General features: G+C 36.2%; 1 protein-coding gene across 1 annotated transcript in view; it reads right to left on the bottom strand.

Annotated features, from left to right (window-relative positions):
* The window catches only part of GOLPH3L (golgi phosphoprotein 3 like), a 32,610-nt gene extending 6,315 nt beyond the window's left edge, over positions 1-26,295 (bottom strand). The window contains exons 1-4 of the mRNA XM_045817189.1: positions 26,118-26,295; positions 24,214-24,408; positions 5,455-5,586; positions 4,154-4,268 (exon numbers count right to left, since the gene is read on the bottom strand). Coding sequence (XP_045673145.1) covers positions 4,154-4,268; positions 5,455-5,586; positions 24,214-24,396 — 430 coding nt within the window. The 5' untranslated portion in view covers positions 24,397-24,408; positions 26,118-26,295. The remainder of the gene's footprint in view (positions 1-4,153; positions 4,269-5,454; positions 5,587-24,213; positions 24,409-26,117) is intronic.
* Between the last annotated feature and the right edge of the window lie 545 nt (positions 26,296-26,840).

Genomic DNA, 26,840 nt, shown 5'->3' with positions numbered 1-26,840 from the left:
CCTTAGTTGTTGGACTTTCATACAGTTCAATTTTCTGGCAGTTCTGGTTATTTTTTGTTTTTAAATTTGTTATTGTCCTTTTTTAGTTGTGTGAGGAGGCAAAGTATATCTACCTGTGCCTCCATCTTGGCTGGAAGTCCTCAAAAACATATTTAAACAGACAGAGGAAAGATTCAGAAAATTTGAAAATAGGACAATTAAAATTATATAGTCTGAGGAATGGAAATAAAACAAGTGAAAAAAAAAAGGAATAGAGCCTAAGGGACCCCTGGGACACTGTCAAATGGTGGCAAGATTTGCATTGTGGAAATCACAGAAGAGTCAGAAAAGGGGAAAGAAAGAATAGCTGAAAAAGTAATGGCTGAAAACTTTCCAAATTTGATGGAGGACATGAATCTACAAATCTAGGAAGCTTAACAAACTCAGTGTTGAACAAAACATCTGTACTGAGACATATTATAAGCAAACAGTTGAAAGGCAAAAGTAATCTTGAAAGAAGGGAGGGGGAAGTGAGTTGTCACATGCAAAGGACCCCTAATAAGATATTAGTAGATTTCTCATCAAAAACTTTGGAGGCCAGAGGCTGTGGGCTGATATATTCAAAGAGATAGGGGGAAAAACAACAACAACAACCCAAGCCCCTTTCAATTGAGGATTCTACATCCAGAAAAATGCCCTTCAAAAATAAGGGAGAAATTAAGACTTTTCCACATAAATAAAAACTGGAGAAGGTTGTTACCACTCTACAGACTTGCCTGCAAGAAGTGCTAAAAGGGAGTACTGCAGGTTGAAATGAAAAGTAGACAGTAACTGGACACAGTATGAAGAAATAAAAATCCCGATTTAAGTTAAATACACAGAGAACTATAAAAGCTGGTATTATTATGATTTTGGTTTATAACACCACCTTTTATTTTCTATTTGCTTTAATAGATGAATACATTAAAAACAATTATTAATCTATAACTGGGCACACAATCTATAATGATATAATCGATGACATCAAAACAAAAAGGGTGGAATGGAGCAGTAGAGGAGCAGAATTTTTGTATGTAATTGATGTTAAGTTGGTATAAATTCAAATCAGGTAGTTATAAATTTAGGATGCTAAATGTAATCCCCATGGTAACACCAAAGAAAACAGTCATGGAATGTACACAAAATAAAATGAATGGAAATCAAAATGTTTCATTATAAAAGAAAAAGCAACTAAACATAAAAGAAGACATTAATGCAGGAAATGAGAGGAGAAATCAAGCTGTGAGGCATATAGAAAACAAACAGCAAAAATACCCCAGCAAAATGGTAGAAGCATCAGTAATTTATTTAAATATAAATGGATTAAGCTATTCTTTACAAAGTAAAAATTGGCAGAATGGGTTAAAAACATGGTCCAACTATATGCTGTCTATAACATACTCACTTTAGATCAAATCACACACCAATAATCCTTATGAATATAGATGTAAAAATCATTAATAAAATTTTAACAAATTCGATCCAACAGCATATTAAAAGAATTATTCACTACAATCAAGTGAAATTTATCCAAGGAATGTAACATAAAATCAAATAGGCGAAGAATCTCAATAGACATTTTTCCAAGAGGAAAATATACATATCCAACAGATACATGAAAAAATGCTCAACATCATTAATCATCAGGGAAATACAAATCAAAACCACAATGAGATATTACTTCTTACCTGTCAGAATGGCTGTCATCAAAAAGATAAGAAATAACAGGTGTTGAAGAGGATGTGGAGAAAAGGGAACACTTGTGTACTGCTGGTGGGAATATAAACTGGTGTAGCAACTACAGAAAACAGTATGGAGGTTCCTCAAAAAATTAAAAATAGAACTGCCATAAGACCCAGCAATTCCATTTCTGGGTATTTATCCAAAGGAAATAGAACCACTAATATAGCCAAAGCACGTAGGCAACTGAAGTGTCCATTGATGGACGAATTAAAAAAGAAGATGGGATGGGCACAGACACACACACATATACCCACAGAGGAATATTATTTAGCCATAAAAAAGAATGAAATCTTGACACTTGAGACATGAATGGACCTTATAATAAGTGTTATATGTCAGACAGAGAAAGACAAATACCATATGATCTCACTTACACGTGGAATATAACCCCCTCCCTGACAAATCACAGATAGAGCAGACTGGTGATTGTCAGAGGTGGGGGCTGTATGGGGAGCGTGAAATGTGTGAATGTGATCAAAAGGTACAAACTTCTCATTACAAAATAAATAAGTCCTGGGATATAATGTATAGAATGGTGACTATAGTTAATGACACTCTATTTTGTATTTGAAATTTACCAAGAGAATAGATCTTAAAAGTCTTCATCACAAGAAAAAAATGTATAAACTCTTAAAAAAAATGAGATACCATTTCATACCTACCAGGATGGTATAATTAAAAAAAAAAGAAATAAAGAAAATAACAAGTACCGATGAGGATGTGAAGAAACTCTCATGCATGACTGATGAGAAGGTAAAAGGGTGCAGCCTCTGTAGAAAACAGTTTGGCAGTTTCTCAAAATACAGAACTATCATATGCTCCAGCAATTCTATTCCTAGGAATATAGCCAAAATAATGAAAAGCAGGGACTTGAACAGATATTTGTATACCAATGTTCACAGCAGCATTATCTGTAACAGCCAAAAGGTGGCAACAACTCAAGTATCTATCAATAGATGAAATGAATAAACACAATGTAGTAAAGAATACGATTTTGATATATGTTACAACATGAATGGACCTTGAAAATATGCTTAGTGAAATAAGCCAGATACAGAAGGACAAATATTATATGATTCCACTTACATGAGTTACCTAGTAAAGGCAAATTCAGAGACAGAAAGTAGATGAGAGGTTGCCAGGCAACATGGGGAGGCAGGAAGAGAGATGTTTGGAATGATGAGAAAGCTTTCAGTATAGAGAAATATGACGAGTACACAATAGTGTGAAGGTATTTAATGTCACTGGATTGTACACTTACAAATGATTAAAATGAAAAGTATTATGTTCTCTATATTTTACACCACAATAAAAAAAGTTCACTATATACCTAAAAGAAATTAAAACATGTCTATAGAAAAACTTGTCCACGAATGTTCATAACACCATTATTCATAATAGCCAAAGTAAAAATGACCCAAATTTCTACCAACTTATGAATGGATAAACAAATATGGCACATCCATACAACAAAATATTTGGCACTATAAAACAATCAAGTTATAATTGGGGGAATTCTAATAAGATTGGTGGATTGCATCAATATCCTGGTCATCATATATTATATTATAGTTTCATAAAATGTTAGTGGTGGGGGATTCTGGGCAAAGCCTGTAAATGATCTCTGTATTATTTCTCACAACTGCACGAAATTGCCATTAAAAAAACTGTTCCAGAAGATGATATGGACTGTGACCTGAAAGTGCCCTACTGAAGATCCTCCTAAAATTTTAGGCCATAGGTTCCTAGTTATTTACATTAAAGTTTTTGAACTTGCCTTTAAAAAAGAAAAAAAAGGAATGAAGTATTGCTATATCCCACACAACATGAACAAGCCTTGACCATACTATCTTAAGAAGCCAGTCACAAAAAACCTTAAGTTGTATGATTCCATTTGTATGAAATATATGGAATATCTACAAAGACAAAATGTAGGTCAGTGGGGTGTCTAGAGCTGGAAGGAGGTTGGGGGGAAATGTGGGGAAAACTGCTAAGGAGTATATGTTTTATTTTGGGGTTAATGAAAATGTACTCAACTTAAGATTGCGATGGAGTTTCACAATTGTGTGACTATACTAAAATCCATTTAATTTTACACTTTAAATAGGTGAACTTTATGGTATGTGCTTTATATTCAATTAAGATGTTAAACATTTTTCTTGTGAAGAGTACTATTCAAGAGCTTATGGGATAGCATGATAGATGGTAAGGTGAAGCTTTGGAAAACTTTAGGTATTAACTGTGCTTTTTCTGTTCCTCATTAGTCCAGTTAAACAGTAAATCATATATACCTTAGCCAGCCCCTTGAATTTCTGTATTTCTTTTCCTAACCTTAAGAGCAGGATCAAGATTACCAAGTGTGGGATTTCCGAATCATTTTGAGCCATCTTACCAGTGAGCAGCTCTATCCATGTCTGGACAGTTTCCGTGGGTTCAGTAGCTTTGATGTGTTTGAGAGTTTCATCCAGTAAAACATCACCCGTTGGGCTGTCTGACTTCAGCAGTACCTTTCAGGAAAGAAGAAACAAGGGGCCCTGGTTCATTCACTTCATTTACATTAACATCTTTCAATATTCCATATATACATTATTGGTTAAATGCTGTAAGAAATGCAAAGCAGCATAATACACTATGTCTGTTCTCAAGAAGTTGCAACATCTGGTACGGGGTGATAGTGGCGAGACAAAATAGCATTTGAAGTGGGCCCTAGTGACAAACTGGATGTAAATGATCATGGAGAAAAGATTTGATAATAACTCTTCGAGTCTGTTAAAACCTACTTGTAAAACTATTAATGAAGATAAGAAAATCAGGAAAAGAAGCCCAGTTTGGGGGAAAAGTTTGGTTTTAAGTGATATAGGATAGCCAAGTGGAAATGCCTAGCCAATAATAGTTGAATACGTTGCTGGGGCTGGAAAAAGAAGATAGGCCTAAGATTTAGTAGTTAGTATTATGGAGTTAACAGATGAAGCTGTGAAGGATAGAAGTTATGCAAAGGGATACAAACTGAGACACAGATGTTAAGGAATGAAGAAGTAAAGGAAATAGGTTACATCCACATAAGCAAGAGAATGAAATATAACAGGCCAAGAATGAAGAAAGTTTCAAGTAGGAGAGGGTGGTCAAAAGTGTCAAATGTTACACATAGGTTAAAAGAGAAAAATACATACTGAAAAGAAGCTGGTGATCCCTAAGAATGTGGTTTTAGTGCTAAATATGCCAAGTATCACAGTGTAGTTGTGAGTAGAAAAAAAGAGTAAGAAGGAGACGGGAGTATGGCTCACATACTGCAGAGGACTTGCAGTAAATGCGAGGGGAGGAACTGAATGGTTTATCTGCAGATGACCAGAGTTCAGCAAAGACTGTACCTGGCCCGCATGTGTGCATCCTCCTATAGACTCTATTTCATGTTATAGCTATAGCTAGAGAGGGAGAATTATCAACAGCATCCTAAATGTGATTTTCCTGCATAAAAAAGAAAGACAAATACATGAAATTCTTGTAACTCTTTAGACTATGGACCCTTGGATTTCTCCGTCTGATATAGAATTAAATCTATTAGACAATGGGGCAGCTGAGTCAGTGATATTTATCTTGTCCCACTGTTCAAATCTTTCTATTCATTTCTCCAAAATGGACCACTGGCATCTGCCCTTTCATAAGCTCAGAGAATGTTCACAGAGGATGCTGCACCTTTCTGTCCAGTAGCCGCTTCTTACGCATGGTAGGAGGTTCCAAATAGATTCGACCCCGCATGGCCAACTCTATCAGGATGCCCCCTCGAAGGCCAGATGATATGCAGTCATTCCAGAAAGATGTGTAACCCTATAAAAGGGGACAAGAGAAGAGAAAGAATGCTCTGAAAGGGATATGGACTTGCAGCAAGTACCCTATGAATGGCACACTTTGTTGTGATACTTGTTTCACATCATATTACATGAATGCAAAGCACAGAATAAAAGAATCTCTTTAGCATCCTTAATCTACCACCCCACCAATATGATTTTCTGTCTGACTTTAAGTTCTTTGTTTATTTGGCTGTTTATTAATAATTGGCATGTCAAATTTTTTTAAAGTTTATTTTTATTGGTAACAGTTTTACAGATGTCCCCATGTCCCCCACTTTGTCTGCCTCTACCTATCCCCTACCCCCTTCCCTCTGGCCATCGCCACACTGTTTTCTGGGTCTGTGGGTTATGCATACATGCTCCTTGGCTAATCCCGTCTTCGTCTTTCATCCAGTCCTGGCATGTCAAATTTTAATTTTTGAGAAGAATTTTGGTTTCTTTAAGATCTATTTCCACAGCTCTCTAAATTTCAGAGCAGGATACAAATGGGTCAAGTAGAAAAATGTACAAACCATTTGAGGATTTTACTCCTCCAAGATATATATTGATAATACAAGCTATTTTGATGGGTGGTATAGTTGAAACCCAGCTCTGCCACTGACAAGTTAAGTGCCTTGGGTATGTGGCTTAATCCTTCTCAAGTGCAACGTCCCCTTCTGTAAAATGAGGACACTAATATCTATCTTTGTGAGCTTGCTGCGAGGAACAAGTGAGATGTTATATACAAGAAAGCTCTTTTACAGGGCCTGGCATACAGTAGGCACTTACATGTTAGTTCCCCTTCCCTAGGTGCTATAGAGGACACAAAGACATGTAAGAAATAGCCACTGTCTTGAAGAGCTGAAAATCTAACTGGAAAGACCACGCAAACTTCAGGGAAGTCCTGTTACAATATAAATTTAATAAAAGCTCAGTTGTAAAAGCAGAAGAGACAGGCATAAATGAATCTTGTAAGTCTGGTTTAGAGTGTAATGTCCAAAACTTTTGGAGTCTCTGGGCCACACTGCAAGAGAAAGAGTTGTTTTGGGCCACACCTTAAATACATAAACACTAATGAAAACTGATGAGCGATAAAGGTTTTAAGTAAATTTACGATTTTGTGTTGGGCCACATTCATAGCCATCCTGGGTTGCTTGCTGGACACCACTGGATGATAGTTTTCCAAATTATAAGTCACTTTTGGGCTAGAGTAGCCAGGAGCTCTTATGGGACCGGAGCTGGGATTTGAGAATTAGGTTGAATCTGACAGAGAATTTGGCAAATTCCACCTATTCTTCAGAGGGCATTTTGAATTAAAGTGTCAAGAAAGGAGATCTCAAATATGTTTGCAGATCTAATTCAAGGATTTAAAGAGATATCCTGAGCTAAATTGTTTGGGGCCAGTTGGCTGGAAAGCCTTGATGCTTTGAACTTTCTACTGAAAGGCAGTACTGAATCTTGAGGACTCTGAGCAAGGAGTTATGACTAACACAATGAACACTCACCAGAGCTGTTCAACACTCTTTGGGTGTAGATCCCCTCTCACTGAAGAGAAGCTGCGTAAGATGTTGGCAGGGATGGGCTAGTATGGCTTTAAAGCAACCCCAAAACTAAATCACTAGTAATAGCGGTAAGAAATTTTTTATTAAACATTTTTAAATTCTACCTTTCCTCTTTATTGCTTTGGAAATTATACACTCACTTTTCTTCAGGAAAATTATTCTTGACATTTTAACATGCATGACAAATTAAAATTAATATAAGATCTATTTTTAAAATGAATTAGTATATTAACCACTCTCCTACTTGACCAATATTTTATCTTTTTTTAACCTCACAAATTAGACATGGTTAGCAGCATCATTACTTTATACAGGTAGCACTTGTTTAGGTTTACTTAGATGCTTACCAATTTCCTTGCTCACCACTGCTTCTTGAATCTCAGAGCTCCTTTCTGGTACCATTTTCCTTCTTCCTAAAGTAGAATTTCCTTAAGTGAAAGTCTGTTGGAGGTAAACTCCACTTTGTTTATCTGAAATGTCTTTATTTTACCATTGTTATTGAAAGATAGTTTCTCTGGATATAAAATTCTAGCTTGATAGTTTTCTCTATCACATTAAAGATATTATGTCCTTCTCTTCTAGCTTCCATTGTGCAAATGAGAAGTCTATCATTCTTATTGCTTGTGGTTTTTGTGGGCGATTTGCCTTTTTTCTTTGGTTCTTTTAAGATCTTCTCCCTTGGTATTTGCAGTTTGACTACAACATGACTGTGTGTGAATTTACTTATCCTATTTGGGATATGCTTCCTATATTTATAGGTTCACTTCTTGGTTCTTAAAAATTCTCAGTTCTTACCTCTAAATTTTTTTGCTTTCCTCTATTCTTTCCTTCTGGGATTTCAGTCTTTCTTATTGTAGCCCCGCTCCCCCCATCTCTTTTAACCTATCTTTTATATTTTCCATTTCCTTTGTCTCTAGATTGCTTTCTGAAGAGGCATTTCATATCTGGCTTGCAATTTACTTTCACCATCTAAATCTAATATGTTAAACCAACCCTGAGATTTTTTATTTCAACTATTTTTTATTTCTAAAAGTCTATGTAGTTATTTCCCACATTTGTCTGGTCATTTGTGATCATTTCATTTTGTTGTAAACTTGACTCATTTCTTTAAAAAATGTCACAGATATTTTATACTGTCTGATTTGAGATCCTTGAATGCCTATTATTTGTTATTTCTCCTGATTCTTTCTCATGGGTGTTTGATTCTTCATATGCTTGATATTTGATTAAGAGGTCCATATTTAGTTTTTTGTGAATCTTCCAGATTGTGGAAACCTAAATTAAGGATGTCTTTCTCCAGAGAGGAAGATCTGCATTTGCTTCTGCTGAGAGTTGGGCACGGGAGGTTTGGGGGAAGGCCACACACTGGGATCACATTTACACCTAGCTTCCTGCTTTTATCTCAACCCCAAGGTTTATTCCTAACCACCAAATTCCTGAATCTCTGGATTGATTTGTCAATTTGCCCCCAGGTCAAATTAGTTTTTTATTGCTTACCTCTAATATTTTAATTTTGGTGTTTGTTTGGGGGCCCAAAAGATTCCCTTTACTTTCCAAGAGCACAATGATGCATTAAAAATTAGGTTTACTCAAGACAACATGTGACCTATATATGCGAGAGGTAGGGGTTTTCCAATTCCATTTTCCCCCTAGACAGGATGATCTTTAAGCTCAAATCTAATTATATAACTCCTTTCTCCTCTGCTTAGAAATCTTTCAAATGCTCCTCTCACAGTCAAGGCCAAATTCCTTAGTATAGCACTCAATCCAGGAGCCTGCTTAATATTCTTTCTGGCCTCTTCCCCCTAGAAGGCTATGCTCTAGCTTTCCAAAACTTAAGTACTCTTAACACATCCTTTTTGCCTACTGGCCTTTGCACACCATGTTCTTTCCCTCTAGAAGAACCAATACTCTTCTTTCTCCAACTCCTCCTTGTTTTTAAGGATACAGTACAGAGCTCACATCCTCCACTCCACTCTCTGGGTTGGGCATCTCACCTGGGTGTGCCTCTGTATATATACTTCTCCCTTATCATTTATCACACCACACTGCAATCAACTGTTTGCCCTCAGCAGACTGTGCATACATTTCTTAAGGAGAGAATATCTGACTTATACATAGTATTTTTCATTAAATGTTTCTTGAAAGCATAAATTTGACTGAAGTATATTAACCTGGTAAAAGCTCAGCTTGAACCATGAACATTCCTACACATATCCACATTTCCCAAGGGTCAGATTTTACAGCAAAAGCTGGGATTATTTCCCTCCACTGTCTGCCTCATAACTACTTCAAGAGTTATATTTATAACTCCTCTTTAAGGACAAAATAAGCTTTTTTTTAAATTAATACTTGGTTTTATACAACTTAGCTGCCTAATTGAGGTTAAACTATAACTTATATCACAATATATAATTTACTTAGGCATACCTTTTATATAATCCTGTTGACTATAACTTCCAACAGGTGTGCAAACATTTCAGCCAGTATTAAGGCAATTAGAAGGAAGTTTTCCCATTTCTTCCTATCTATATAGTTCCTGTTTCAGCGACAGTGATGTCAGATTGTCAACAGAACTATGAGAAGCATGTAAATAAAGAAACAATGGAAGTCTCCATTGAGACTAGGATGTAGAAACTGTGTATTTTTGAATATTACTCTTTCCCATCACAGTAGCTCATGATATACAAAACTCTTCAAAGGAGTCTTTAAGCTTTATTTTTATTGTCATATACCATAATGGAAAAAATACAAAAGTACACATGTCGAGTTTTTAAAAATAATTATAAATCTAAGGAGTATTTCCCTCTAAATATATCTAGCTGCCTCAGTGAATTCTCAAACAATTTATAATAAAGATTCTGTGTTAAAGGGCCAATGCTTTAGTATGCAGGATGATCTAGCATATACATCCCAAAGTTCACCATTCAGTCATTGAATTTAATTACTTCATATACATAAGGGGAAAGAGGAGGAGAAAAATTTTAGGGTCTACTAAAACAAAAGGAATCACACATTCCCTCATAAATAATAGAATCTTGGAGGATTGGCAGAATAAGATCTTTGGATAGTGGATTTTGTTTTGTCTTGATTATAAAAGTAATATATGATTATAAAAAAAGGGAAAAAAGGATATTATAGAAATGTATAAATTAGAAAGTGAGTGTCTCCTATAATTTTATCCCTTCCAAATAAAAGTTTAGTAGGTATTTCTGATAGTTCATATTCATATTCTATTACATATTTCTTAATATTATTTATACAAATAAAATCATTCAAAGTGGCAACTTTTCATTTACCCATTATTTTGGATACCTTTCCACATCTGTAAATACTGATTTACTTCCTTCATTGTAACAGCTGCATAGTATTATATTTTATTATTTACTTATTTATTGGTAGTTTATCCATGTTTTAAAATACTGTTTTATTGATTATGCTATTACATTGTCCCAATTTTCCCCCTTTCCCACCTCCACCTAGCACCCCCCACTCCCTCAGGCAATCCCCACACCTTTGTTCATGCTCATGTGTCATGCATATAAGTTCTTTGGCTACTCCATTTCTAATACTTTAAATCCCCATGGTTATTCTGTAACTACCTATTTGTATTTTTTAATTCCCTCACATCTTCATCCATTCTCCTATACTTCCTCCCATCTGGTAATCATCAAAACGCTCTCTGTACCCATGATTCTATCTCTGTTCTTACTGATTGATTACAGTTTTTTTTAGCAATCTGTTCTTATTGATTACAAAGTTGACAGATTGTATTTATTGCCATTTTATTTTTCATAGTTTTGATTTTTTTTTCTTAAATAAGTCCCTTTAACATTTCATATAATAATAGTTTGGTGATGATGAACTCCTTTAGTTTTTCTCTTGTCTGGGAGGTTCTTTATCTGCCCTTCGATTCTGTATTTTGTCGTGTATAATGTGCATTTTTTGCCCAAATTCTTGAGGGAAAATAAGGATGCATATTATACTTGGGTATAATGATTACATACCCTGGGTATAATAATGGGCACAACAATCCTGTGTATAATGCGCACAAAAACTTGAGTGCATATTATATATGGCAAATTATGGCTTTGCTGGGTGCAGCAATCTTGGCTGTATGTTACCGCATGTCATCACTTTGAATATTTCTTACCAGTCCCTTCTAGCCTGCAAACGTCTTTTGAGAAATCAGCTGACAGTCTTATGGGAACTCCCCTGCAGGTAACTAACTGCTTTTCTTTTGCTGCTTTTAAGATTCTCTCTTTATCTTTAAGCTTTGGCATTTTAATTCTGAAGTGTCTTGGAGTGGGCCTCTTTGTATTCATCTTGTTTTGGACTCTCTGTACTTCCTAGACTTGCATGTATATTTTGTTTCCTTCATCAAATTAGGACATTTTCCTTCATTATTTTTTCAAATAGATTTCCAATGTCTTGCTTTTTCTCTTCTCCTTCTGACACCCCTATGGTGCAAATATTGAAATGCCTAAAGTTGTCCCAGAGGCTATTTACACTATCCTCATTTTTTTTTCTTGTTCTGATTGGTTGTTTTTTGCCTCCTTATGTTCCCAATCACTGATTTAATTCTTGGCCTCATCTACTGTATTATTGTTTCCCTGTAAATTGTTTTTTATTTCAATTAGGGTATCCTTCATTTCTGACTGGACCTTTTATATGCTGTTGAGGTCCTCACTAAGTTCCTTGAGCATCCTTATAACCAGTGTTTTTAACTCTGCATCTGATAGATAGCTTATCTCCATTTCATTTAGTTCTTTTCTGGGGTTTTGATCTGTTCTTTGATTTGGGACATGTTTCTTTGTCTCCTCATTTTGACAGCCTTCCTGTGTTTGTTTCTATGCATTAGGTAGAGCTGCTATGACTCCCTGTCTTGATAGCATGGCCTAATGTAGTAGGTGTCCTGTAGGGTCCAGTGGCATAGCATCCCCTACCACCCAAGCTGGGTACTCAAGGTGTGCCGTCCACGTGGGCTGAGTACGCTCTCCCCTTGTAGTTGAGCCTTGATTGCTGTCTACAGGTCAATGGGAGGGATTTACCCAGGCTAGTCAGCTGCAAGGACCGGCTGTGACCATTGACCACCAACCTCTGTTCTTTCCTCTGTGGAGAATCAGTTGTGCAAGGGCAGGGTGGTGTTATTCTGACATGGTCTGTAGCTGTCCACTAGGTGAGTTGGCTCTGGAGTTTCCTGGATGGTTCAGGCCAAGGTCAGCCCTCACCTGTATTTTGCCTAGAGCTACCCTGCAAGAGCCACAAAGCAATCTCCATATGGCTGCTACCTGTGCTGGGCTTGGAGGTTCCCAGGTGAAGCCAAGCCATGAACCTAAACTAGCTGCTGCTAGTGCTGAGCCTGGGGCCACTTAGCAAGAGGTATGGAGGCTGGGTTCTGTGGGCTCACTGAGGCAGACAGTTCTTGCTTGAGAGAATTTAGAAAGTTGTGAAGCATGAGCTTAGATCAGCCATTCATATGGAAAAGCCACTGTTAACAGTGAGTGAGCCATAAGTTGGGTGGGGTGGAGCCTCAGGGGATCTCTAGGGCAGACCAAACAGTGTCAGTCAGGTTGGTGGAGTCATAGATATGGCACCCACCTGCCAGCTCTGGGGCTATGGGGGCAGGGCTCAGAAATGTACAGTGGCCTTTGTCTGCCTTTCTGTCTTAGAGAAAGCTGTCCCCCAGCTCTCACCTTGCTGCAAAAACTTCAGTTCCTCTCTGTATGCTACTGGCATCTTTTTTGCTGCTACCCTGGTGCTGCAGCTCAGAGGGAGTGAGTCTGAGTAAGTATGTGTGTGGGTTCTTTAAGGGGAAGTTTCCTCCACTGAGTTAATCCACCAGTGGTTTTTGCAGCCAGAAGTTATGGGGACTTATCTTCCTGGCACTGGAACTCTGGTCTGGGGTCCGGGTGTGGGGCTGTGTTCCTTGAGCCCCAGATATCCCTTTTGAATTTTTCTCCAGCATCTGTGGGTGTGGAACCAGCCTGCTCAGCATCTCTGCATCTATACCCTTCCTACCAGTCTGGATGGATGTGGTCTCATTAATTCCGTAGTTATCAGACTTCCATTCAACTCGATATTTGACAGTTCTGAGTGATGGCTGTTCTATACTTTATTTTATTACATATATATATATATATTTTTGAGAGACTTCATTTTGTTGTTCTACTTATTCATGCCTTCATTGGTTGTTTCTTGTATGTGCCCTGTCTGGGGATCGAACACAGAACCTTGGCATATGGGGACAATGCTCTAACAGCCTGAGCTACCCCAGGGCCTTGTTCTATAGTTTACTTAATTGTATTTTATTATATTATTTATTTTTAGAGAGTGGTGCAGGCAGGGAGAAAGAGAAGGAGAGAAACATCAACGTACAAAAGAAACACTGATCAGTTGCCTCTTGCACGCCCTCATCTGAGGCCCATATCTGGCCTGTAACCTCAGCATGTGCCCTGACTGGGAATTGAACTGGCGACCCTTTGGTTCACAGACCAGTGCTCAACCCACGAGCACACCAGCTAGGGCTACACCTCCATCTTAACTAGAAGTCAGTATGGTATATATTTTTTTAATTAAAAAATATTTTATTTGTTTTCAGAGAGAGGAGAAGTGAGGGAGAAAAAGAGGGAGAAAAACATCGATGGATGCCTCTTGTTCATCCCCAAGTGGGGACCTGGCCTGCAACCCAGGCATGTGCCCTGACAGGGAATAAAACTGGCAAACCTTTCAGTTTGCAGGATGAAATCTAACTCACTGAGTTACACCAGTCAGGGCTAGAAAAAATTTTTGAGTCAAAGATCATACATATTTAAATCTTTGATAATGTTATTTTGCTCTTGTAAAAGGCTGAACAATGAGATTTCAATAAATTCTGATACTCAATACTTTATGATGAATTTCTGCCTAGTGAATTATCCCTTATTTGAACTTCCTTGAAGACAAACCTTAAAAAAACTCTGAAAGTTAAAAAACTTAAAGTTGTCTGCTTGGGATAAAAAGAGGAAAAAAGCTAAGAAACTTAAAGTATCATTAAAAACTATGCTTATAAGGAGTTTTTAAAAATAGTATTAGAAAAGTCTTCTGATAAATGAAAAACAGCCATATACACAATTGTGTATTTGAGGTTATCACAACTATGTAAAAAAGTTTAAAAATGGTTTTCTAATTTTTCCAAAATATTTACACTAAGTCAATATAACTTGATCAGGAAAAAAAATCAGAAAAAAGCCTCTCCCATCTCCCCAAATTTAAATTCGACATTAAAACTGCTTCACTTTCCATGAGAGAAGGATTCTTACTGTGTCATCTAGAAGCCTTTCTACATTGCCAGTTCCAGAGCCAAATGTCTGAAGATCATTGTAATCTCCAGGGGTTATACAAAATTATACAAGAAAAAGAATTATACAGGCAAAACAAATTTTATTTTACTTTTTTCCTCTGAAAAATTACTTTAATAAGAGTTACTATACTGTTTTCCTTTCAAGTGCTCTATTGGAAGTGTTCCAGGATTTGCTCTAAATTTCTCTTGTGTAAATTAATATAATTCATTACTAGAATTAATATTTCCATGTTCACATAGCTAGGAGACATTTTATAGAAGAGATTAAGCATTATAAGCTTACTCTGTTATTCATAATGGGGAATTATGAGCAGCAACCTGAATGTTATTCTGGTTTAACAGATGATTTCAGCATGGCTGGGAAGGGTGTATTATAAACCTAAACAAATGGACAAAATTTCTCAATAAACTACATGAAGATTATATCCTCTCGGGCTTATTCAGGAAGTTGAGTAGAAAGATGCAAAACTAGTTATAATGATTAATTTATTAGTTTTCTCAGGGCCTCCAGTTGAATTTTTCCTCTTAAGATAAGCCATTATCAAAAGTTCAGAAAGTAAAAACAATATAGTAATTAATACCTTATCAATGAAAAAGAAATCCAAAATAAAGGAAAGAAACTGGTAATCTTTGAATATTCCTACATAAACTTTAAATCTCATTCTGGCCAGTAAAAATATCCTCAATTTTTTTAGTCTAAAAAATTTAAAAGTGATTGTAGCACCAAACACAGTAACTTATATGCCTTTCTTTTTCCACAGTCTGTTACTTAGGAGAAAATGGAGCTTTCATTGTTACACATTATCCAAAGAGAAGAAATAGTTGAGAAGAGGCTGGGGAGGGTGAAAAACCTGGAAGTCAGTCTAGGGCTCTAAATCTATTTCCCTACAACTCCTCAAATGATTTAAAATAGAGTTAGAAACACCTAAAGACAATGACAATATGCTTAAACTTCAGAAGACAAAAAGTAGGTAAATGCAAATACATCTTTTGTTTTCAAATAGCTTTTTCTCTCTGATTAAATAGCATAATTTATTTCAGAAAATTTGGAAGAAAAGAATAAAAAATTACTCATAAATTCTATCATTCTATTATTCATTTGGTATCTGTAAAACCAGATTTTTCTTTATGCATACAATACACCTAGCTTCTCACCTACCCACCAATTCCTCCATCTGTTTCTTTCCCAGCCTCAATTTGGGGCTTTTTTTCATAGAAAAGCAGCGTGTGAGAATTATAGAATATTATGTATATATACATTATAAACTTTTATAAAATATTGCAGAGTAGAGGTAAAAGAAACTGAGAATGGTAATTTCATCATTTATAACAGGAAGTAAATTGGATTATCATGTAAAATGGAATATTGTAGTCAAGAAAACATGATCCCAACACCTCAAGAAATATTTTTTTGGTTTAAATTTCCAAACATACACAAAGTAGAGAGATTGTGAATCTTTAGGCTTCCACCCCCAACCCCCGGTTTTGTCCATGTGTCCTTCATAGTAGTTCCTGATAACCCTTCTCCCCACTGTCCCCTCCCCCTCCCCTTTGGCTACTGTTAGATTGTTCTTAATTTCAATGACTCTGGTTATATATTGTTTGCTTTTTTCTTTTGTTGATTAGGTTCCATTAACTAAATATTTCTATTTGGACAATATTTAACCGACTTTTTACTACCCATTTTTAAATTATACATTTATAGCCCTGGCTGGCGTAGCTCAGTGGATTGAGTGCTGGGCCTATGAACCCCAAAAGTGTCACCAGGTTTGATTCCCTGGCCAGGGCACATGCTTGGGTTGCAGGGTATGCCAGAACCCCACAGATCAACTGTATCATTGATGTTTGTCTCTCTCTCTCTTTTCTCTCTCCCTCCCTTCCCTCTCTAAAAATAAATAAATAAAATCTTAAAAAAATATATATATATACATTTATATGGTTATTATTTTTATGGAGATATAATTCTTATTTCTTATGTTAGTTCCAGGTGTACAACATAATGATTCTATATATATGTATGTTGTGAAATGATCACCACAGTAAGTCTAGTTAACATCCACCACCACATACAGCTACAAACTTTCTTTGCAGTAAGAACTTTTAAGATCTGTCCCTCAGCATCTTTCAAATATACACTACAGTGTTATTAACTATAGTCATCATGTTAAATACTATATACATAGGGCTTTTTAATAATAAACTTATAAGTTTGTACCTTCTGATCAACTTCACTCATTATACTCCACCCCGACTTCCTGAAACCACCAATCAATGTTCTCTGTATCTATGAGTTCAGTTTTCTTTTTTTTATTTCACATATAAGAGAGATCGTATGGTATTTATCTTTCTTTTATTTCATTTTGGTTATTATTTACTCAACATTTATATGTGTCAGGCTCCATGTTAAACATTTCATATAAGTAATTTAATTTAAATTTTTTTAATTTATTTTTAGAGAGGGAAGGGGGAGAGAGAGAGAGAGAAGCATCAATGTGCGGTTGCTGGGGGTCATGGCCTGCAACCTAGGCATGTGCCCTGACTGGGAATCGCATCTGCGATACCTGGTTCGCAGCCCGTACTCAATCCACTGAGCTACGCCAGCCAGGGCAGTAATTTGATTTAATTTTGACAATAGCACTATGAAGTCAATATTACTATTTCTATAAAATAAGTATAAAGAAAAAAATGTGAAAACTGAGAGCAGGTCATATATTTAGTACATGGTAGACTTTGGAATTGAACATAGATATGTCTGCTTCCAAAACCTGTGCTTTTAAACATTGCCTGTAAGAAAGCTAGAAAATATAGTAACTAAGTACATTAGAGATATAATGAATACAAGGGAATTTAGAGAATGGAAAGGTCACTGTTACATTTGTGATGGGCTTTGAAAAGAAAATATAGATTTTAAATTAAATAAACTATGGGAAAGATTACATGATGATCGAGGGTAGATGGCAGAATAGTAAATACCAAAAATCTGTCTTCCAACCTAGACAACTACAACAGCACAATCTGTCTGATGTAAATATTTTGGAACTCTGGAGTCTATTGAAGGCTTGCAACTTCCTGGAGAAGGTTTGGATGATAGTAAATTGCAATTAATTTCAGCTCATAGCTACTAAAGGGCTACCAAAACCCCTTCCCCTAGCCCCATGGCAGGCAGCTATGCATGTGTTCCTGAGGCAGTTTACATGCAGCTTCTGGGAGCCAGGGCAGGCAAAAGGACCCTGTCCTCCAAACATCAAGGACCTGTATTCTGATCACTGATTTCTGCTTCTGATCATGGAGGTGCAGACAGAGACCACTGTTGAAGGTCCACAGTTGTTGCAAGCCCTTTCCACTCAGGCTGAAGTGATTTCCAGGTGATTTAAAGGGCTCATGATCTTTTCCTCCCATTCATTTTCCTTTGTCCTCTTTTGGGAGCCAAACACCAAAAAGTAGGACATTGAAAAGCAACTGTATATATAGGGGAAATTAGAATGTCACTGCAAATGGCAAGGAAAGATACCAGTTCAGAAAAACACTTGTGAGAAGACCTTAAGTTTACACCATAGGCTGATATTTGGCACAGAGACAGCCTAAAAAAAACCCCAAAAAAAGCATTACGAGCCCTGGATAAGTGGCTCAGATAGTTGGAGCATCATCCGGTACACCAAAATGATGTGGGTTCAATTCTTGGTCAGGGCACATATCTAGGTTGTGGGTTTGATCCCACTTGGGGCACATGTGGGAGGCTACTGATGGATGTTTTTCTCACACTGATATTTCTCTCTCTCTCCCTTCCTTCTCTAAGCATATCCTTGAGTGAGGATAAAAAAAAGTCATAGATATGACTTGAAAAAAATAACATGCCAAATATAACTGCAGAACATAATCTTTTATTTTAACAGTTTTAGTTAAACTCCATGTGAAGGTATCCTAGCAGAGGAAATTCTTGAGGGTCACACTAAACAATGAACAATCCTGAATAATTCTCTTTGCTTAGCAAGAAATACAGAAGAATATGTGACACCGATTTTGCAAGCATGTCTGTTTTTGACTCCAGAGTCAGTTTGAGTATAAATTCCACAGCTTATTGGCCATTTAATCGTTTAACTTTGACTCCCTTAAAGAGAGGATATTTGCCTAGCAAGAAAGTGCAAATGTTTTGAAAACTCAAGTTATACAAACACACCATGTGAAGAAGACAAAAGAGATGAAATGGCTCACATCAAGTTTACAGGCTCAGTGGTTACAGTCAAACTCCACATTTAAGTGGGTTATTTTTGACATTATATCATTTGCAGGTATTTCAGAAAAGAACAGTGCGCATTAGAGGGCTGGAAGGTGTAGGGAAAGGCAGGCTCTTAATGAAATAGCTTAAACTATATTTTTCTATCATTAAAATAGGACTTTGGGCCTTTAAGTTTATTTCCTTTTGTACCAATAGCAAATAATTCTTTGGGGTTACATGACTGGATATAATAAAAAAAAGAAGTTATTTTTTAACAGTCTATGTTAATAAAAACCACAAAACCTGACAAACGAGTCCTTCTGATACACTTGCCCTATTCACACCTGTTAGCCGTAACTACTGACAAGAGATTTATTGTTCATTTTGTTCAATGAGGAAAATAAAAGGTTAGGTAGTGAATTAAATTCAACTTTTAGTTTTTTAATTTGAAGAAAATGTTTTAGGAGTTAGCAACTTTCAAAGAGTACCATTTTCTCCATTGATAGTCATTCACTGACACGTTGTGCACTAACTTACTGAATGACTTTTAAAAATTTATTGATTGGTTTGCGGAAAAATTTTTACCAGCTTTAAATCAGTTTGCATTTCCAATCTCCTACTGCTAATATGTTGGGAACTGTCCTGCCTGGTTTCTGAAGCAGTAACCCCCGGGCTAAGGCTGAGTAAAAAGACTGCAGGACCATAAGCCACTAAGGAGACAAAGCTTATCCTCCTGGCAGCCTCTGCCCCCTTTGCCTCACCCTGCTTGGCCCTGGGTGGATGACTGGTTAGCCAAAGATGGGTAAGATTCCTCAAGGGAGGGGCAACCTAAGACAGGCATGGTTGCCAAGGGGCCATCAGGGAAGGACTTAGGGGACTATAGAAAAGGGGTGATGGACCCTCACCCCTCAGCTCTGTCATAGCCTGAGTCCTCATTCTATCTGTAAGAAGTCTCCTGATCTCTTGGCTGCCTTACTTCCCCCACCTGACTTAAGCCTAAAACAATGCTGGAGGCAGGTGTGGCCCTGTGCTGGAACAGGTGGTTTCCTAGGCAATCAGGTCTAAGAAAGAATGCATAAAATCCTGTGAAACCTTCTTTGTTAAGAATGCCTTCAGTTTAAATGATAAGGGTGCAAGCATAAAATGAGTTTGTTTTCCAGATTTATGGCCCTTTGGTATCTGACCCTGACTCAGAATAAGTCCTCACAGTTCTCTGAATGTTATCTGTCCTTTGATCACTACTGCCTGACAGTGATTGATGATCTAGTCAGCCATAAGCCCAAATATAAGCCCTGTATTCCTATGTATAAGCCCTGTATTCCTATGTATAAGCCTTGTGTTCTTACGCAAATTAAACCCAATGAAAGCCCATTGAGGAACATGCTCAAGGCCCTTCTCCCTTGAGAGACTGGCCACCTTTCCTCCCCAAGAGATCAGGTCTTGGTAGACTTATTCTCATCTGTGGCAGCAGGGTGGGGAGGCTGGGGGGGCGGTGAGAGAGGTGGGGATGGCTCTTTGAGAAAGCTTTTCAAGAAAGGAAAGAGTGTTTAAAAACACTATCTATAAACTCAAAAGATTACCATCAAGTCAAAAGCATTAACAGCCTCGCTCCTCTTACAAGTAATTTAATAATAAAGACCATCATAAGGGGGAAATTTTAAATATACTAGCAATTTAATTAAAGCATTAATTGTCCACGAGCCAATGCTATCTATATATAGCACAATTCCTACCAGAGGCAATAATGACAAACAGGATCTTGATTTCAACAGGAAATAAATCTATTTTGTTTTGGTCAGACTGGAGCTCAAATTTAATTTCTCTTGGTTGAGGTCAATGTTATTAAACTGAGATAACATCTAATTTTAAGTGTACTTGAAAGGTTAGATTCAACATATATTTAAATTTCTTGATTATTTTTACAAGACAATGAAGCTTAATAGTTTAAAACCAGTCTGTGGCAGCTACTCCTCAGAAGAATCTTAAGAAAGGGATGACAGTAATACTCAACAAGCAATCTGACCATATGTCCTACTCTCATTCCTTTCTAGGCCTACAAATATTAATCTCTTGGTATTACCTTCTACTTACTTGCTTTTGAAACATATAATATTTTAAAATTATAGCATTGGGTTCTAAACAGAGACTCTTATGGGAATATTCAGCAAAAGTTCATTTAACTTTGGGACTTTGGGATACGAAAGTTTAACATTTAGGCTTTTTCTTTGACATGTCTCAAACTCAAACCATGTAAGCAAGAAATAATATGCATATCACGTATATTCAGAAATACAATGGAGCAAAACTATCACTCAGTCCTTAATTTGGACACAAAAATGAAATGAACTTTGCTGGTTTTATTCGGCTGAATCTCTTTTACTTCAAGGAAAAAGTCTGAATGTATCTTCCTGGCACTCAAAATCTTCCATACTCTGATCTAATATGCTGATTTGATCCTCATTGTTCTCCAAGAACACAAACTATTCACAGTCATTCTGGTTACTCAGTTATCTCCCAAACTCATCAAGTTCATGATACCTTTGCTTACTCAGGTTTCCTCATCCAGACTGTATTCTCTTCTCTCCATGTCTCTTAATCCTACCCACTCATTTTTTTTTTTAAAAACCTATGTATTCTTAAAAGCCATCTTGTTTTATTTGCTTGTTTTCCTCCCCAGATTAGTCCAACCCATGATGATCTTTCCTCCCTTCAACTCCCTTGGCTCATTGTTTTAACATGGGAACAACATGCTGTTTTTTACTTATTTAAAAATCTTTTGAATTGTGGAATATAATGCACACACAGAAGAGTATACAAAACATGAATTACCTTTATGTTAATATCCTGAAAGCTCCCACAAGTACAGAAACAGAAAATAGTACCTAGAAAACCCCATTATTCTCTTTTCTAATCACCAACACCCCTCTACTCTCTTGCCCACAAAAATGCAGGCACTGCCCTAACAACTACTGTAGTCCTTTTGCTGCTTTTCACTATAGTTTTACCATCTAACCCCAAATAGTATGGCTTTTTGAATTTCATATATGTAGAATCATACAATATGTATTTTTTTGTGTCTGGATTCCTTTACCAAACATTATATGAGAATTACACATGTTTTGTAACAATACTCATTTTCATTTTGAAAATATAGTCATTTAAATAAATAGACGATTCATTTTTATTCATTCCACTAACGAACCTTTGGGCTATTTAACTTTTAAGAAATACGCATATCTTGTGTCCCAAGCTAGAATGTAAATTTCTTGGGGACAGGAACCATATATTATTCTATTTTATATTTACTTCAGTATTTGCATAATGTTAAGCACATAATGGGTACCCAATCACACTGAATATTGATGAAATAAATCTATAAGTACTTTGGAAGATGAGAAGAAAATAGAGCTGGAAATGGATGTAACATTTTTAGAGATAATTATGTAAGTGACATTTTGGAAAAACTACTACTACTACTTCTTTAACATACCCAAAGATTTGAAACTCTCCAATTTATTTACACTTGAGGATTTAACCTTTCTTATTCTTCTTGAGAAAACTGAAAACTAAAAGTGTAATTTAGCATATTCAAAAATAAAATTAGAACAATTAAAAGTAATTAATTATTATCTGTCCATCTTTGTACATTATCTCACCAATATGTTGAGTATGCACTATGATTATACCTCTAAATAAGCATCTTTATTTTTTATTCTATTTCCTTAAGTTTATATCAACTATTATAAATACAGAAACACACAAAGACAAGTCCAAAGACAGTTTTTCTAAAGGACACAAACAAAAATTCTAATATCTAGCATCAGCAGGAAATTCATAATTTCTATTCAAAAATAAAAGAAATGAAGTAACTTTTCAGTTCTAATATGCTCTGCTTCTACGGTCAGTGACTGTTTCATTGGCACTGTATAAACATCTCAAAATAGTATTTATACCACCTAATCTTCAGACCTACTCTGACATTTTTTGTAGAGTTTCACTTATTCATTTATTTGACTTTTATAAAACTAGTGTCTCATCATCTTTCTCAGCAAAGAGGAAAATACACTTCCAGGCAAGATCTTCTGATAATATCTATGTCTTGGGCACGTATATACGGGCATGTCTCTAATATTAGGGTTTTTTTTTAATGAGCAAGTAATTAGAGATATACTTTTATCTCTATTAGAGATATACTTTTTTAGAAGACTTTATTTACTTATTTTCAGAGGGGAAGGGAGAGGGGGAGAAACATTGATATATGAGGGAAACATCAACTGGGTGCCTCTAACATGCCCCCCCAACTGGGGATCTGGCCTGCAACCCAGGCATGTGCCTTGGTGGGGAATTGAACTAGAGACCTTTCAGTTTGCAGGCCAGCGCTCAATCCACTGCGCCACACCAGCCAGGGCTCTAATATTGGTTTTAATAATACTCAGGCTATAACAAATCTTGTAAGTTTTGTTCAAGTTAGTAGTTTGACATGACAAAAAATAAAAAAGGGAAAAGTGGTAAAAAAATAAAATGTAAAGTCTAAGAAACAAGAGTACTCCCAAGTTCAAGAATGTATAAAAGAAGAGATATTAGATGTATCTCTTTTCTAGCAATTCATTTCTAGCTAAAGTCAATTATCAAAGCAAAACTGAGTATTTTTAAAATAGAAAGTAACATTTTAATTTGATTAAGCTTTCAAAACTGAGGTCAGTAATAAATATGCCTTTACTTATTTTTGTGTTTACTAAGGACTTTCTTGAAAAGGAAGTACATTGTTTGAAATATTACATTTATATAGCTTTATAACCTCTTTATGAGGGAAGAAAGTAATAGGAAAACACAATAAAAAGTTGGAAATGAAAGATAATGTATACAACTAGTAGAAAAGCTAAGAAAATATTAAGTTATATCATAAGACTTGCTATCTCAAGACTAATTCTATTATAGATGTTCTATCAACAGGGGAAAACTTAGAAAGAAAATGTTGAAATTAATTTAAAAATATTTTTTAAAATTAAAATAATCCTCTCCAAATGTTGATATTTCACTTCTAAAGATCCACAGAATGTTACTTCTTTATATCATAATAAACCTACCCACCATTTATCTTTGCAAAACAGCTAATCATACATGTTCTGTATCTTATCATGTAAGACTTTCTCTCCAAAGCTCAAGAAGACATCAATGTGTGTTCCCTCCATCTTAATTCATAAGAATTTATTTCAGCATCAGTCTCACTTGGGAAACTCTAAGTACAAAAACTTTACATTGTGTTATACCCTCTCTTGTATCCTTTATTTTGGAGTAATTTTGTAATTAAATTACACTTTAAGTAATCACACTGGATTTTACCCTCCACATATCAGCCACCTTTCAAAACTCTCCATTCCCTCCTCAGATGGCTACAGCATAATTCAAAGGCCAACTTAACATTAATGAAAATATTCTATTACTTTCTAAAAACATTCCAGTATTTAAGTCTTTAAGACAGCCTAGCCAACCCAACTATATTACCTCTTTATCTTTTAGTCCTAGGAGCAATACTTCTTCCATAAGGGTGAGGCGGATATCCTTAGAATCCCCAGAGTCTTCACTGTCTGGACTCCTGTCTTGATTAGTGTCTTCCTCACTTTCTACCTTCTTCTCAGAGTTCTTGCCTACTTCCATGCGACGGGTGCGGTGAGTTAAAGTGGTCATTCTGAACTGTTTCTGGAAGGATGATGAAAAATATCTACATGTGTACTTATGGAAATAAACACACATAGATACTCCTACATAACACAGTATCTTTCCAAAGTACATACCTTAAATACACGGAAGACACTGAAAGGAAATCAAATCAGTGATTTTAAAGACCAGTAGAAATGATCATTTTTAAAACTGTCGATTTCTTGTACATAATCTATAACCCAGGAGTGACTATCATTGTGACTCCTCTTTCCCAAAGTGGGTCCTCCTGAAGTTAAATAATATGGGACAGCAAATTGTGAGCACCCAGCCCTAAAGTACATATAATAATTTATATAGAACTTCTATAAACATTCAGTGGTACATTATAAAACATACACATAAAATAAAGTAAAAAATTTTAAAAATGAAATAGAAATACATGTTCTAATATTTTCTCCCCAAACCCTAGTGACTCTGTTCATGCATTCAAGAGATCACTAGTCTAGGGTATAATGCTTAAAACATCATGTGTAGTAATTCCACATAGCCAGAAAACTTTTATCTCTATCTCTAGGCTAACCATCTCACAAACAAAACAGCTGACAGCAAAAAATACTAGCAAGAGAATGTTAAAAGATTAGCAAATTCCTTCTCAATTACAAAATAAAAAATAAAAGCAAAGCACATGCCCTTTCATACCAAGCACTACAGTTGTTTTAAAAATCAAGAGAAATTGCACTATCTCTATGATAAACTTTACATTAGTTTATTTTGAGATAAATCTAAATGCCAGTTAATATACAATAAATATTTTAATCAGCAATTATTTAAAAGAATATATTTTGCAACATCAACAGAATGCATTCAAGAACCTCTGGGACAGGATCCAGTTCTATGTTCTCACGATTATTTCCCATTACTTCCAATTACGTACTGTGAACAAACCATTTCTCAAGCGACCCATGCCTTTCACCTCTGCTCCTCTGTACATGCTGGAGTTCTTTCTTTTCCCTTACTCCTTAAATTCTACCCATTCTTCAAAGGCCTATTGAGAACCTACTGCCAAGGCTTAAGTGAATCGCATTTTCCATTACCCATGTCCCATGTCCTGAAATTGGTCTCTCCCTCAGCTGTACTTCCACAAAACTTTATTTATACTTACTTACTTTAAAGTATTTACTACAGTCTTTCTTTTGAAATGGCTGTCGCTCAACTGTAAACTTCCTGAGGGCAGGGATTTTGTCTTCTTGGGTTTTTTTAATTCTCTGTAGCAACTAACACAATGCCTTTAACGTTGTAACTGCTTGATAAATATACACCGATTAAAAGGAACACTCAGAAATGCATGTGAACATTTAAAATATAAATGCAAATTAAGTGGCTTACAAAAGTCTGTACAGGGCTATATCTCAAATATAACTCTTGGTGGGAGGTGGAAAGTAGAGTGAAGGACGAAGAGAACCGTGAAATAAATAAAATGCTTAAGGGCACTAACCCTATCTGGCACTGTGAATAGGGCTTATTTCCTAAACCATTACAAGAAACTTTAAATTTTCGAGGGGGGGGGAGTAAAAGGGATTTTCTTTGAGAAATGAATTTCCCCCGAACATTTACTAGTTAAAAATCCTCTTTGAAAAAAGTCCCCAAAATTAAATAAATAAAAACCTCCCCTCTCCACATAAAATTAAAAAAAAAATTGTTTGGGTTTTTTTTTGGACGTTAGGAAATGTATTTCCCGGGTTGCTTACCTGACGTTACTCCTAGGTTACGACCGGATGGAGGCTGCAGCCTGTGCTCTACTTTAGAACATCTGTGTTCCACTCTTGGCCCCCCCAACCCTGTCCTAGTAGGTTAAAAACTTCCCAGTCACGGAGAGAGCGCAAACTTCCTGATCCTTCGCTGCAGAGAAGAAATAACACATCAGCTTCCTCGGGATCACTAGGCAACCTACCTTGGCGTTTCTTCATTGGACCAATAAGAAACCGCCAAGGTTGGGTCCAGCCAATTGGAGCTTATGAGGGGAGGCTCTCTCCAGCTATTGTGTTGCGATCCAGACAAACATCACAAAAAGGAGGCAGGTTTGGGTTCAACCTGACAGCTGGTCAATCCAATGGAGGAACCTCGGTAGAAGAGAGGAAAGAAGGCTGCGCTTCCCAACTCCGGAAAATCGGCCAATCCAAGCATTCAGTAAGCTAGCTCCAGCTGCCGATCTACAGAGGTTTCTGTTGGTCAGTCTCAGTGTGGTAGGTGTGTTACTATAGCAGTATATACTGGGACAATTAGGTGAGATGTGTTGGGATAAAATAAAGCTAATAATAAGTAAACATTTTAAAGTTGATTGTTTTTTACAATTAGGCTTATTCCTAAATATTCTGTTCCAAAAACACCTGATGTGGGTCAGTTTGTGGATGTTCACTTGATTTACATTAAACAGGATGGATACATTTCTACCAGGGAATGCATACCAACAT

The sequence above is a fragment of the Phyllostomus hastatus genome, unplaced genomic scaffold (genome assembly GCF_019186645.2).
Source record: "Phyllostomus hastatus isolate PE091 unplaced genomic scaffold, TTU_PhHast_1.1 phas_scaffold_216, whole genome shotgun sequence".
NCBI lineage: Eukaryota > Metazoa > Chordata > Mammalia > Chiroptera > Phyllostomidae > Phyllostomus > Phyllostomus hastatus.
Note: the sequence above shows the minus strand (reverse complement) of the source record. Positions and strands in the feature narration are given on the sequence as shown.